At 35.6% G+C, this 14157-nt stretch overlaps 1 protein-coding gene across 1 annotated transcript in view; it reads left to right on the top strand.

The window, feature by feature from the left end:
• The window catches only part of SEMA3D (semaphorin 3D), a 128717-nt gene that overhangs the window by 69861 nt on the left and 44699 nt on the right, over window positions 1-14157 (top strand). The window contains exon 8 of the mRNA XM_032402268.1: window positions 13539-13653. Coding sequence (XP_032258159.1) covers window positions 13539-13653 — 115 coding nt within the window. The remainder of the gene's footprint in view (window positions 1-13538; window positions 13654-14157) is intronic.

Consider the following 14157-nt stretch of genomic DNA (forward strand, 5'->3'; position numbering starts at 1 on the left):
GGGCATTTATCTAGGTTAGGTTTTGAGAATAAATGAGATAAGAAGAAGAAAAAAATAAACCAAAATGTGAAAAATTTGTTGTGAAGAACACTGCAATTCATTTTTTAAGATTGCCATCTTATATAAGTTACAGGAAAACAGAATTCTATGAAACACTTCCATTTTGTTCCATTCAAGTTCTCATTTGAGTGAATACAAGCTTTATAGAACAATAATGCTTCTGGAATCACACTTTTGACTTCAATATATTATTTTTTTTAGTTGGATTTATCTTCCTTGAAATAACTTTTCTTAAATAGCCAGACACCTTCCGCATAAACTCTGTTATTAAGAAGAATTGCTGTTAAGTTAATAAATACTCTCAATAGGAAGCTTTTTTTTTGGTCTTGTACAAACTTTTCATTTTCTTCCATTTGAGCCTATCACTTTTTTTCTCAATCTGTACCCTCAGGCTTTTGAACACTTCCAGGGACAGAAATACAAACCATCACAGCACTTAAAAGTGCTAACGAAAACATGGCTTTTGAATGAGGCCAGCTTGTGAGCACACATCATTCTTTACCTAGTGTCCTTGCCAATGATGCCGTCTCCCACTGATCCCTTCACCCCCAGGGGACAGAATTCTCTAAAAAGCATCCTCATTCTTTCAGAGTCCAAGAATTCACAGTAATTTCTCTTGAAGCCTCTTGCCTAGAGATGAATGGCCATTGCTTAGAGTAGTCGTGGTGTGTTAGTACTGAAGCATGCTTTATAACAACAGTATCCTGACCCTGAAAAGCTGGGCTGTGGATTGACATCATTTACATAAATGAGCTACATTAAATATGTCAAAAACGATTTACAAGTCACTTTCTGATGAACATATATAACAAGTGAGTGTTTTGTGAGCGACTTCAATACTCATTTCTTCATAGGTCTAATGCATTTGATAGAAAATCATTTGTTACAAAACACTATTTTTACCCTATTGTTAAATATACTGAAAGCTAAGTTAGAGGTGGAAGAATATATTAAAAATATAGTTGCTCCATTTAGAAACTTATATATTAAAAATACGATGTAGACTCTTAAGTATCAGCCCTGGGATATTTTGTTTTAATTATGAACAAACTCCTATAGAATTGAAAAGGCTGAGAGAATTGTAGTACAGGAATCTTCCCACCACAAAAAACTCGAAGGCCACACAGCAAGATTTGTAATGCCATTGTGTTTGGATAAAAAGCTAACAAATTGTGAGATCAAATAAGGACATGTGATGGATGAATTTCCTTAGAAAAAAAAAAAAAGATATAATGGAGGTCCTTCTTACATCTCTTTACTCAATCACTGTTTCTAGTTAGTACCATCTTCAGAATTTCCCACTACACATATGATCCATTAGTCAAATGTTTACAATACTTGATTCTGCATACATCTTTAAAATTTCTTAATCGCAGCATGCCCTGACAGTTTTGAACTTTACTTAATAATTTAGGATTAAAGTGTGGCAAAAAGTGAGCACGTATAAGTGGAAATTTCACGGACAAGATTTAAAATGACTTGAAATCTTTTAAAAAATATGTCAAAACAATAACAAGTTTAATTAAAAAAACAACTGTTCAGCATCATCATTGTTGCTGTTATATATTATTTTCACATAAAAATGTTCTTCTGACATTATTCAGAACATATTCCTCTCTGTTGGTTCTTTTTTTTTTTTTTTTTACCCCCCTGGGATTATTATAATATTGTTTTTCAATTTTAAGAAATAATAACAAATGTATGTCTATGCTATGAAACAAAATTGAGTTCGATAGATATAAGCATAGTATCCAAGAAGTGAGAGATTATGTTAGAGAAGATTAAGAGTGAACTGTGTACACTTTACTGAGTTTACAAAACCTTTTTGTAATGTGGGAGTCCTTTATAGTCTTTATTCCACCAGGATATTCCTAAAGGCTCATTTGCTTAGAAATATTCTGGTTTTGCTGTTTTTATTTGTTTCCATTTGTAATTGATGAGCTTCAGCCCCCAAACTGCTGACAATTTAAGAGTTCCCTACATCTTCAGCTACTAAACTAAAGTAAAAGCCATTTTTTTTTTTTAAAGATTTTATTTATTTATTTGAGAGAGAATGAGAGAGAGCACATGAGAGAGGGGAGGGTCAGAGGGAGAAGCAGGCTCCCTGCCGAGCAGGGAGCCCGATGCGGGACTCGATCCCAGGACTCCAGGATCATGACCTGAGCTGAAGGCAGTCGCTTAACCAACTGAGCCACCCAGGCGCCCAGTAAAAGCCATTTTATTGACCTGTCAAAGATAATACTATTAGACTGAGTAGTGTATCGTGATTGGTGGGGAGAAGGTTTTTGAAATAGGCAAAAATTCACAAAAATTAGTCAAGAATTGTTTATAGAATAAGAGTGAGTCTTTTCAATTCTGTAACTACTCACTATTATATCATTTCATTGTTTCAATAATAACAAAATATAAGTTCTGTACAAAATGCAATATACTGGACACTGGGAGGTAAGTAAACCACTGTCCCTTTTCTTTGAAATCTCATAATACAGTGACGGAAATAGAGATATAAACAGATAATCACAATATAATGTGACAGAGATAAGAGCTGTGAATGCTGCATATTTGGCGAAGCTCAAAAATTGAGTCCTACAGAGGGAGGAGGACTACATCAAGGAAAGGAAAAGATAGCTCTTTCAGGCAGCATTGAGACAGTATATTTGGTTTACAGAAGGGTGAAATCTTGTTGTAAGTGGAACTGGAGGGGCGTATGTGGGGGGCAATGTCATTCAAGATTGGGGTGATAAATTGGAAGATAAGAAGTCTTGTTTCCATATTAAGGAGTTCAAACTCTATCCTGTAGGCAATGAGAAGTTATCAATGTTTTTTAGAAAAGAAGTGACTTGATGGGTAGATATACTTAGCAATAATTTGAGGAACCATCTGGATTGAGAAATATTTGTGACTAGGGACCTGTTAGGTGGCTCCTTAAAGAAAATAGGAATGAATAGAATAGAATGCATAGAATCTAGATATAGATGTCTAGTAAGTCCTTAATTTATTACTACTCCTTTATTAATTGCTTACTGTAGACTAGTCTGTCCAATAGAACTTTATGTGATGATAGGAATGTTCCATTTGCACACTCTCCAACATAGAGCCATGTAGCTATTAGTATTAACATTTGATTAGTATGACAGAGGAACTGAATTTTTAATGTTATTTAATTTTAACGAATTTTAATTTAAATAGTATCATGTGTATTGTTAACTAACTGGAACTAAAATAAAAACTTAAAATAATAAAAATAAGTAAGTAGTATCACATGGCTAGTGGCTACAGTATAAATATAGACTATCAAAGTACTCATTTACTTAACAACCGTGTGCACAACACTATGCTAAATAAACAGTAGTTTTATAGAAAATAAAAAGAAAAAAGTGATTCTTGTATTTACTGAGCTTGCAACCTAATAAATGATATATGCATTAAACAAGAAAACACACAGATTAATACATAATTGGAAAGTGTGGTGAGTGCTAAAATGGGGAAAAAAACCCACAGGGTGTGGTTAGGAAAATAGGTGGGTTTTAGATTGACTGTGGAAGATTTGTCTGAAAAAGTAACTTTTGAACCAGATATTGAAAATGTTTAGGAAGTTTCAGGGCAAAGATGACAGGGATAGGGAAGAATCTTCCAGGCAGAAAGAAAAGCATATGTGAAATCTCGGAGGTAGGAAAAGCATTTAAGAAATCGAAGGGGGCTTCTCCCTCTCCCACTCCCCCTGCTTGTGTTCCCTCTCTCGCTGTCTCTCTCTCTGTCAAATAAATAAATAAAATACTTAAAAAAAAAAGAAATCGAAGGGGCGCCTGGGTGGCTCAGTTGGTTAAGCGTCTGCCTTCCGCTCAGGTCATGATCTCAGGGTCCTGGGATCGAGCCCCGCGTCAGGCTCCCTGCTCAGTGCGAAGCCTGCTTTTCCCTCTCCCCCATCCCCACTCGTGTTCTCTCTCTCTCTTTCTCACTTTCTCTCTCTCAAATAAATAAAATCTTAAAAAAGAAAAAATGATCTCGAAAGAGCTTTGCTCTGATGGGAGCATAACAAGTACATGGAAAATTAATAGGATAGTGATTGGTTCCCCTTTAAAACATACATGAAATTTCAAGATTCTTAAGAACTCTTATCTTCCCCGTTTGTATTTAGGACTGACTGATATTGCAGATATTGACATCATGATGTATATGAAAGGCTGCAACAGGTTCCTGTCCTATTGGATCCTCGATGCATTTTAGTTCTTCCTTACTCCTGTCCCAGAGACTTTAATACTTGCCCGTAGACATGGACTCCTATATTCTTAGGAATTGTGATTTCCAGAAGATAACCAGAGATTAGGAAAATTCACAAAGAGATATCTTCCGATATTTGAGACAAAAAAATACCAGAAATGGTGTATGGGCATAGATTTTATACTTGGACATGTTGAACTTGACCTGGCTCTAGGATATGTTGCCAAAACAGCCAGTTGAATCATGAATTTGGAAATCACCAATATATTGGTGGTTCTTGAAGTCATGGAAGTGTGTGAAATCGCCCAAGTAAATAGGTAGTGTGAGATCAATGACCAAGGACACAATCCCGAGGGACAATGATATTTATTTAAGAAAAAAAAAAAAAAAACAGAGGAAAATGACAATTGAGAAGAAATAGGTTGATAGTTAGGTGGGGAACTGGATGAGAGTGGCATCTCAAAGGACAAAAGCTGTTTCAAGAAGAAAGCAGTTGTTAGTAATGTCATACACCAAAAGGAAGTCAGATAAGATTATGATTAAAAATCAGGTGTTCAATTTGGCAGTAAGGATATCACCAATAACTTTTGCTCAAATGATAGGAATATTCAATGTGAAAGTAGATCTAGGCTTACATCTCTGCTCTACACATGTACTTCCTAGCTCAGCTGCTGCTTCTTTTTTTTTAAGATTTTATTTATTTATTTGACACACAGAGAGCACAAGCAGGGGGACCTGCAGAGGGAGAGGGAGAAACAGGCTCCCCACTGACCAGGGAGCCTGACGTGGGGCTAGATCCCAGGACCCTGGGAACATGACCCGAGCAGAGGGCAGATACTTAACCAACTGAGCCTCCCAGGCGCCCCCTAGCTCAGCTTCTTAAATTAGGAAATGAGGGTGCCTGTCTCTCCCATGACGATGTTACCAAGCAAATGAAAGACTTAAATGAGATATATGAATTTGGATGTGGCAGATACTGAGGAAGGTACTGGAAAACAAGAGTGACTTAAATGGGTCTCTATTTTCAAGCAGTCAACAATGTAGAAGAGTGACATGTGAATAATGTAAGTTCCTTGTCATACAACAGAGAGTTAAATGTCAAAAATCACACACACACACAACGTATCATGCATACACACTCACACTTTTGGAGCCAGATCAACTAACTGTGCTTGGGAGTGCAAGAGTGGTAGTGTGTGTGTATTAGGGACAGGGGTTGGTTAGAGATAGGTCAGTTACTAAAAGTTAATGGGAAGCGATGATACTTAACTCGTTTTAATGTTTGAAATTATGGTTATTATTTTGCCTTCATTTTTAGCAATATTTGTGCTGGGAGGGTGGATCTTATTTCTGGACATAGTCAAAAGAATTTGGAGACATGTCTGGTGGAGATTTTGTGAACAATTTGAACAATGCAAACTTTAGACAAGAGGTGTGGACAGGGAGAGACACTAAAAGCAGTAAAGAAGCTGAATTAGAGTATCATTTCATAGGACGGTATTGCTCAATGACAGCCTCAGGAGAATAAGTACCTTCATCTAAAGAACCGCTTTCACACTCAGTTATGTTTATCTTTGTATACGGCAGAACACATTTACTCATGAATTATTTTTCAGTGGTATCCCTACTTGTCGGTCAAACTTCTTACTCCATTTTTCTCATATTTAAAATAAGATGCTTAACCTAGATGATTTCTAAAGCCTTGTCAGACTTTATAATTCTTTATTCTGTCATATAGCCAATATTTTCAAGCACCAAATGGCACACCTTACACCCCGGGCGGCTCTCATAAATGGTAAATTACACAGATCTCCATGGCGAGGTAATAAATGCTAACTGAAAGAACAGGTGAGACAGCCTGAAATAAACCTTCTGAATAGTCCTTTCAGATACTATTATTGATGTTTGTGTGGTGTTTATTACCACACACGTGTGTGTGTGTGTGTGTGTGTGTGTGTGTGTGTCCCTTCAAGACCCACCCTTGTAAGTTACAGTGTGGAAATACCAGTCACTTCAGGGAGGCTGGCTTGCAACTTTTCGCCTCAAGGCTGTTTCCCATTACTTTTGGATTCTATTCATTTTTGGAAGCATTGTCCATTAGCTTCCTTAGGCTAGCCCACTCTGAATTCCAGCTGTAGGTTGTGCCAGTTCTCTTTTTTGTTCTGCAGTATTTCCTTTGGTCCATGCCAGGAATTCCGTTTGGATGGTCCTTTCACATAACTCGCCTGGGGGTCTAATTAATAGTCCTTTGCCTCGATTCCACTTGCATTGTCTACCTTGATATATGGTCCTATTTGGACAATTACTGCCTTTGAAGATTTGTGTTTTTAGGCTGATGACACTTTCCGTATTTATTGATCTCCCCCAAGTTGTGGGGTTTTTTTTTGCTTACTTTCAACGTGTCACTTACAACCTAAATGAGAGATTTAGAGCCACAAGTTACAGATGTGTTTTTGCTTCACTTCCATCTGTTTTCCTGTCCGAAATTCCTAAGCAAGGATTTACACTGTTGGCTGTAGCTTTTTTTTTTTTTTTTTTTTTTTAATTTACTGAGTTCTGATCCTACCTGAAAAACAAAAACAAAACAAAACAAAAACTGCTTACCATGCCTAGATTTACCTAATTTTAACCTATTAAATCTTAGAAACTGAACTTTTTAGTATAGTGTATTATCAGGTCCTGTGTTTCCAGTAATTTTTACAAGTTTTTGGAGTAGTTAGAAAAACATGTTATCCATTTTGATTCTCCAATAGCAAATCGAAAACAGTCATCTCTAACGTGAGAGTCCCTTTTAGGAAAAAAAAAATATTGGTTGTCTTGAAAGCCTCTTCAGAATAGATCCCTTAAAAATCACTGTGCTTAACACCTGCCACACAAGTTCTTCTGTTTATTTTGTTCTCCTCTCCCCTTTGTCTGAGATGTTTGAGTTTGCATAGTTTTGTTTCTTTTACCATTAAGGGATTTCAAGATTATTTGTAGATGAAGTAGAAGACTCCTTATTTTCTTATTTTGTTTTTATTTCTTAGTGGTCATAACCTTATTACTATTTTTTTTTTATCTCAATGAAACAGTTAGATGAAACGTGATTACAACACACTGCAAAGGAAGATCCAGACTAAAATGGAAAGCACAATGACATAGTTCTCTCATTTGATTTGGCCATGTAACTTCACTGTCTTCCATTAGTTTATTTAATGTATTAAAAATGTCCCCATTTAAGCTCTTGCTCTCAGTATAACACTGTATTTTAGTGTATATGGCATGCTTTCCTAGTGAGGCTCTTGGAACTTCTTATTCCAGATTTTACTTTTTGTTTCTATCACATCATGATCATAGTTTCCACCTTCTAAATAGGCCATTCTGTGTTTGGATTATCCTTATCATTTTTATTTGCTTACACAGCCCCATACAGACCATCTGTAATAAGTTTACAAAGATTCTAAAATCCATCCCTAGAAATAACTGTGTGAAGCTTGAGGCAGCACAGGGAGAAGTACGTTGGACAGTTGCTCTGAAAGGTCAGTTGCTGGGGTCCTATCTCCAGCATTTGCTGGTGTAATGGGTCTTCAGCGATTCAGAGGCATATCTCAGCACGAGACTGTTTAAAACCCACAAGGGACAGCTGTTACCATAAATGACAGATCAGATAAAGAATATGAATGATGTATTGAAATACAACAGGCATTACATTGAAAACGCCAAAGTATTAAATTGCCCTAATCTTATACTGACTGTGTAAAAAGGGTCAATGAGAAGCCTGTGTGTTTACCTCAGTTTCAGTTATGGAAAAAAATATGTTTATTGGTTTACAATATTGTAGTGTTTAGATTACAGTTCAAAAGAAGTAGGTTGTATTAATTCAAACTGAAATCTCTGAGGTTAAATGTCATTAATCGCTAGAACTGGGGAGAAGTATGCATAAAAGATGCACAGATGATAGTTTTCAGTGTTTCAGGGAATTCCATTCTTTTGCCTGCATGAGGATGCAGAATAGCATTAGGCAAAAGAACTAATTTTAAGCAAAGAAGAATTTATGAACCAGTCTGACTCCTGCAGCAAACCTTTTTTTTTTTTTCTTTTTCTTTTTTCTAAGTGCTTAAGATGTGTCATTCTTCAGTGTTTGTTGATTCAAAAAGCCTGGTGTCTTTCACCTTAAACTTAAATCCATATTTCAGTGGAATACAACATGTTCAAAGATGTCTTGGTGATTTGTTGATTTATAAACTCTTCAGGCGTCAAGAGCATAGGAGCTGAAAGTCAATTCTTATATTTTCCAAGAGCTTCTGTTTCCCAAGATATAGGTGAAAAGGACCGTATTTATGAAGTGCTAAGAGATCCTTGAAGAGGACGATGTGTACAGATAAAATTGTGTTTAGCAGATGAATCCAGCATAGTGACCCAAAGGTCAAAAGACATACTCAATAAAAGTTCACGTGTGACAGTTTGTAGCTACTCTACATGTCTATGTAAGATTTATAAGGACTTGAATCTGCTGGGACAGTAGAAGCAAAATGGAATCCCCATTAACCTGCCTTCCGACTCATCTACCCATTAGAAGCCTATGAGTGGAAATCATACTATTTCATAATATGCAGCCATCACTCAACCACCTGACTCAGAGAGAGTTTATTTTAAAGCTGCTGAAAGATTCTAAATTGTGCTTTGTTTCGTCTTTTGTCTTTTCTGTTTTTAAAATTAAGAACTGTCACAAACATATACAAAGCTACAGAGAATAAAAAAACAGTCACCCTGTGCGTTCACCACCCAGATGGAACCCACGCAGTCTGGCTTATTTACATTTAATTTCTTTGTTACTTTCATCTGCTTCTTTGTGTAGAGAATGTCAAGGCTTTTGGCAATCTGACCACAAAGAAGCTGTGATAGAGTGGAGGCATAGAAGTGACCGGTGACTAAAAGCTGCTGATTCTGACATCTCAATAATAAATCTATTGTGTTAGTGAGATAGTTCTGTTCCTTAGAACTTCACAAAAATAAGCAAGGAGGTGACAATTTAGTACAAATATGGTTATCTCCCTTTCAGCCCTCCTCTGGGCTTAAAGTTCTCAGGGGGGATTTTGTGGATTTGCAAACAAATCCAGGGACTGAGAGCCGGTCAACAGTCAGTCAACTGACACTTACCTACAGGAGAAATACAACTTCTTGTGAATTGAACTTTGCCATGCCAGGTCATGCTTCTGGATGTCTGTAAGAGTTACTATCCAGTCATTAAATGCTTATAATCCATCCCTGAGAACCATTATCCCAGAAATTATACTCTTTTCCCTGCTGACAGCAGGTGGCTTTCATCTTTGACCTGGATTTTGTTTTTTTTTTTTTTTTTTGCTTGTTTTTTATCTTTTTATTCCTTGAGGGGCCAGGAAAGGCTGCTTGATGGATTCGCAAGAACATTTAAGGATTCTTTTGTTCAAAGGATTGTAATTTCCATTTGTCAGGTTTATATATATATATATATATATATGCAAGGCTACAGTATAAGTCTCTTTCCTGTCCAACAAATTTGAACCTAGTAGAATAGTTAGAATTGTTTCATGGTTTGTCTTGAATATGGATGATAATCACAAATAGAAAGGGGGATGCTGTTTGAAAAGGGACATTTATTGTTATTTTTTTGTCATAAAATGTTTAAAAGGGAATGTGATTGCTAATTTTTATGAAGTAGTGATGTATACACCTGTTAAAGGAATGTCGTGGAGCAAATATTTGATATATCTGTTTATTCAATTCACAAAATAATTTAAGCACCTACACTGCTAGGAGTAAAGCAGTAAACCAAACATAGTTCCTGGCATTAAATTCACAATAGCTGATGTATTTCCTCATGTATATTGAATCAACATTATTTTTAGTATTCATTGCTGACTCAAAATATGTGAATATGGGCAATGAAAAATTTTAAATATTATAAATATGTAAGAGTGCATTAAGATTGAAAGGTTTTAACTAGAGCTTGGCTTATACAAGTAGGCTCTGCTATAATAAAAATATAAAAGAACACATATGTGAATCAGGGTTCATGAGAAAGATGAGAAGATATCTTACTTTTTATTTTTAAATTTATTTAAAAATCTCTTTCTTTCTGAGTGATCCCAGATAACATATTTTCTCACTGGAATCCTAATAAACATTAGCACAGAGTTCATCATTAATAGAAGGAAGTATCCGTGTTTTTGCCTATTCATATTAACATCTGGATTTATATTTATTGAATGATCTGAGGATGTTAGCAGTAAAAATAAAGGTCATGTCTAGATAAATCTGTCTTCACAGCTGCAGCCATCATTAATCATCCAATAGCTAGCTGAAATATTGATTATTTTTATTATTGAGCAATGATACTGCAACAATAGAAGCACCACATACAAAACATAAATTCTATAGCAACTATAGACACATTTGTTTCTAGAGGGTTAGTATATGAAAGATATCATGTATTCATTTTCTTTCACATCTTTGTAGTAATTCTTTATACTAAATGACGTATTACTAAATGACATATAAATGCTTTGGTCTGGTATTAAAGCCTTCCTGGATTGTACTCAAATTTCCTTTTATAACATTTTCCTCCACTATTTTCATTTATCCCAGTCTTCATCTAAACCAAATTTGTCCTGGTTCTCCATACATGTTCTGAAGTGTTTCACCTATTGTCCTTTCCCTCTAATTTCTAGCACCTAGAATATTTCCTGAGTATTCCAATCTCTGCATGTCTGAACTCACCTCTCGTTTTAAGAACAGTATTGAATCTAACTCTACAGCAATGCCTGTCCTCATTATTTCCACTACAAAGACATTTCAGAGGAGACTTAAATTCTTTGGCATTTAGCTATACTTTCAAAGGGCATTTATCAATTTTATCTTGTATTTTTAGTTACTAATAATCAAAAATGTACTAATTAAACACCTGATAAGCAGAGCATTAGTGACATACATACAGTAGGTGTTGGATGAAAGGAATAGGGAGTGCATTTTCTGGGAAGAATGAAAAATTATGAGAAAATCAACTAAATGTTTTTTTGCTTTGTATTATCACCATGTGTCAGCAATTCTAAACAGTATCAGTGTCAAAATACTATTGCCAGAAAGGTCTTTTGTTGGTCCAGTTTCCAAACAATTGCTGTACTTATCATGAAGTTTATATTCTGTATTTGCCAGCACACATGAACTCAGTTACACATGTGTTCCAAGACTAAGTGCACATTGATTTGGATCATTTAAAATTTAAAACAGCGAGATGTAGTGCAAACTGTGAGGTGCGATATTTTGTTCAAGTGCAAATTTTAGTTCATATATGAAATATTTTATTGAATGTAAATGTCTTTAAATTTCAATTTTTTTCTTTTTACATTGTTATAAACCTAAAGAACAAATCAAGAAAATAAAAAATGATTACTTATGTATACAGAGCTATTACTGAAAAGTATTCTCGTGTTTAGCAGAGGGGGATATAAAATGGGATTCACCAGTGCCTGTGTGGCTTAGTTGGTTAAGCGTCCGACTCTTGATTTTGACTCAGGTCATGATCTCAGGGTCGTGGCATCGAGCCCTGCATCTGGGTCCGTGCTCAGCTGGGAGTCTGCTTGAGACTCTCTCTCTCCCTCTCCCTCTGTCCCTCCCCTCAATGCTCTCTCTCTGTCTCTCAAATAAATAAATAAATCTTTAAGCAAAGCAAAATAAAATGGGATTCATCACTCTGGGTGCCCTGGTACTCCCCTGGTGCTAGGTGCTAAGGCTATAAAGATGGCTCCAGTCCCTGGTCTCAAGGACCTCATTGCCTTCTGAGCTTTCCTACAAATCTATAGCCTTCTGAGATTTTGCTCTGTTACTAAGATTATATCATCTGGAATTTGGGTTTCCATATCACCCAAGATAATACTCAAAGGGATCTCTGTCTTGCATCCCCTTCCCTTTCTTCCTCCCCCCTTTCTTGAAGAATAGCAGCTATTTCTCTGACTTTGAATTCCCCTGTTTGGAGAAGTCATTTAGATACTTTTCTCTAATTTCATTTAATTTTCAGAGATAAAAGAAGCACAGGGAATACAATTCCTAAATATTCAGAGTTAGTATTTGATAGTGAACTCTTTATTAATTTTATAAAACATAGATTGCATGAAGGATAAAAATTTTCATATAATTTACATTTAGATGTAAGTACATTAATGGAAATAGTAACTCCAAAAGTAATTTTTGAAACTTTGGTTTAAGTACTTACAGTATTTATGCCATGAAACAATCTCATCTTACTTATTACAAACATAGCTGATCTAGTCCAGTCAGATAACAAATTGTATGAATTTAGTGTTCACAGGGACATATTAAATTAAAAATAAGAAACAGATCTTTTTACGGTGAGTTTTTGAATTTATTTTACTGAATGGATTTAAATGCCTGTGTTTGGTAAGTGTCTAAAGAACATTTTAGTGAAATATTTCAGAGTCAAATAAAGTATGGAAAAACATCAATTAGCATTTAAAACAAGATTGGTTTTATATGTATGTTTATGTTGCCTTATTGCTTAATTAGTAGGGCACTAATTTTGGAAAAAGACTGTTTTTTTTTAAGTCTATAGCATATTTGTAAAGGCTGTAAATCACGATCTTCATCATGTGTATAATATACAAGTCAGTGCTAGTATTTATTGAACGTAAGTTGTCTGCCCCTGTGCTAAGCACTGTACACAAATTTTTCCATTTAATTATCAAAATAATCAATTTCAAGGGCGCCTGGGTGGCTCAGTTGGTTAAGCGACTGCCTTCGGCTCAGGTCATGATCCTGGAGTCCCTGGATCGAGTCCCGCATCGGGCTCCCTGCTCAGCAGGGAGTCTGCTTCTCCCTCTGACTCTCCTCCCTCTCATTCTCTCTCTCTCAAATAAATAAATAAAAAATCTTTAAAAAAAAAATAATCAATTTCAAGGCATTAATCGTATTTTTTTCAATGAGGAAACAGGGACTTGGAGAGTTAAATAGCAGGCCATGGAGCAAAAAGTGACAGAGGTGAGATTTGATTCCAGGCCTCACTCATTTACTGGATAGCCCTGCCTGCATCTGCTCATTAGGTAGAGCCATGTTGTAGACATTGCGTTCATTCAACCATTAGAAAAGCATGTAATCTTAAGGGACCAAACTGCCTTTTCCCTTATTTGAAAGTTCAAGGCCTTAAACATGTAGGTTTCCTGTCTTTGTAAACCATTGCGTTAAATCTGTATCTTTGTTATTTTCCTTTTTTTTTTTCTTTCCAGAATGATGTAGGAGGACAACGCAGCCTGATAAACAAATGGACGACTTTTCTTAAAGCCAGATTGATTTGCTCCATTCCTGGAAATGATGGGGCAGATACTCATTTTGATGAGCTTCGTAAGTTGCATGCTCCTTTTTTTCTTAAAAATTACTTACTGCCTAATAAATTCAGCATTTGTTTTATTTTAGCCCCCAATATACCCAGGACAGCTTGCAGGAGTGTTATTACTAAATTCACACACACAAAGAACATGGAGGTGCTCTAGGTTTCAGAGCACATTGTAATGAAGCAATTCGTCTCTTTGTAAGCATCCTCATAGTTATGAGGAAATAAAGCTGCAGCAAGAGACAAAAAGCTACTAGCAAGAACCCATCCACTCTCCATGTGGCCTTTTACTTTTTTTTTTAAGTTTTACCATTGTTTTAATTATTGAAACAAAATTAACGTAAGTCAAATCATGTGCAACAATGTGTCTAATTGATGTAAGAGGTGAATATGAATTTTATATGACAGTGTTTTATCCATTATAACAAATTTCCAATAATTTGACAATTATCTTTCAAAAAATTTCTCCCAAATTCTAAACAAAGTATGCAAATTGGAAATTAACTCCAAACATG

This window comes from Phoca vitulina, unplaced genomic scaffold, assembly GCF_004348235.1.
Source record: "Phoca vitulina isolate PV1807 unplaced genomic scaffold, GSC_HSeal_1.0 scaffold4, whole genome shotgun sequence".
In the NCBI taxonomy this organism is placed as follows: Eukaryota; Metazoa; Chordata; class Mammalia; order Carnivora; family Phocidae; genus Phoca; species Phoca vitulina.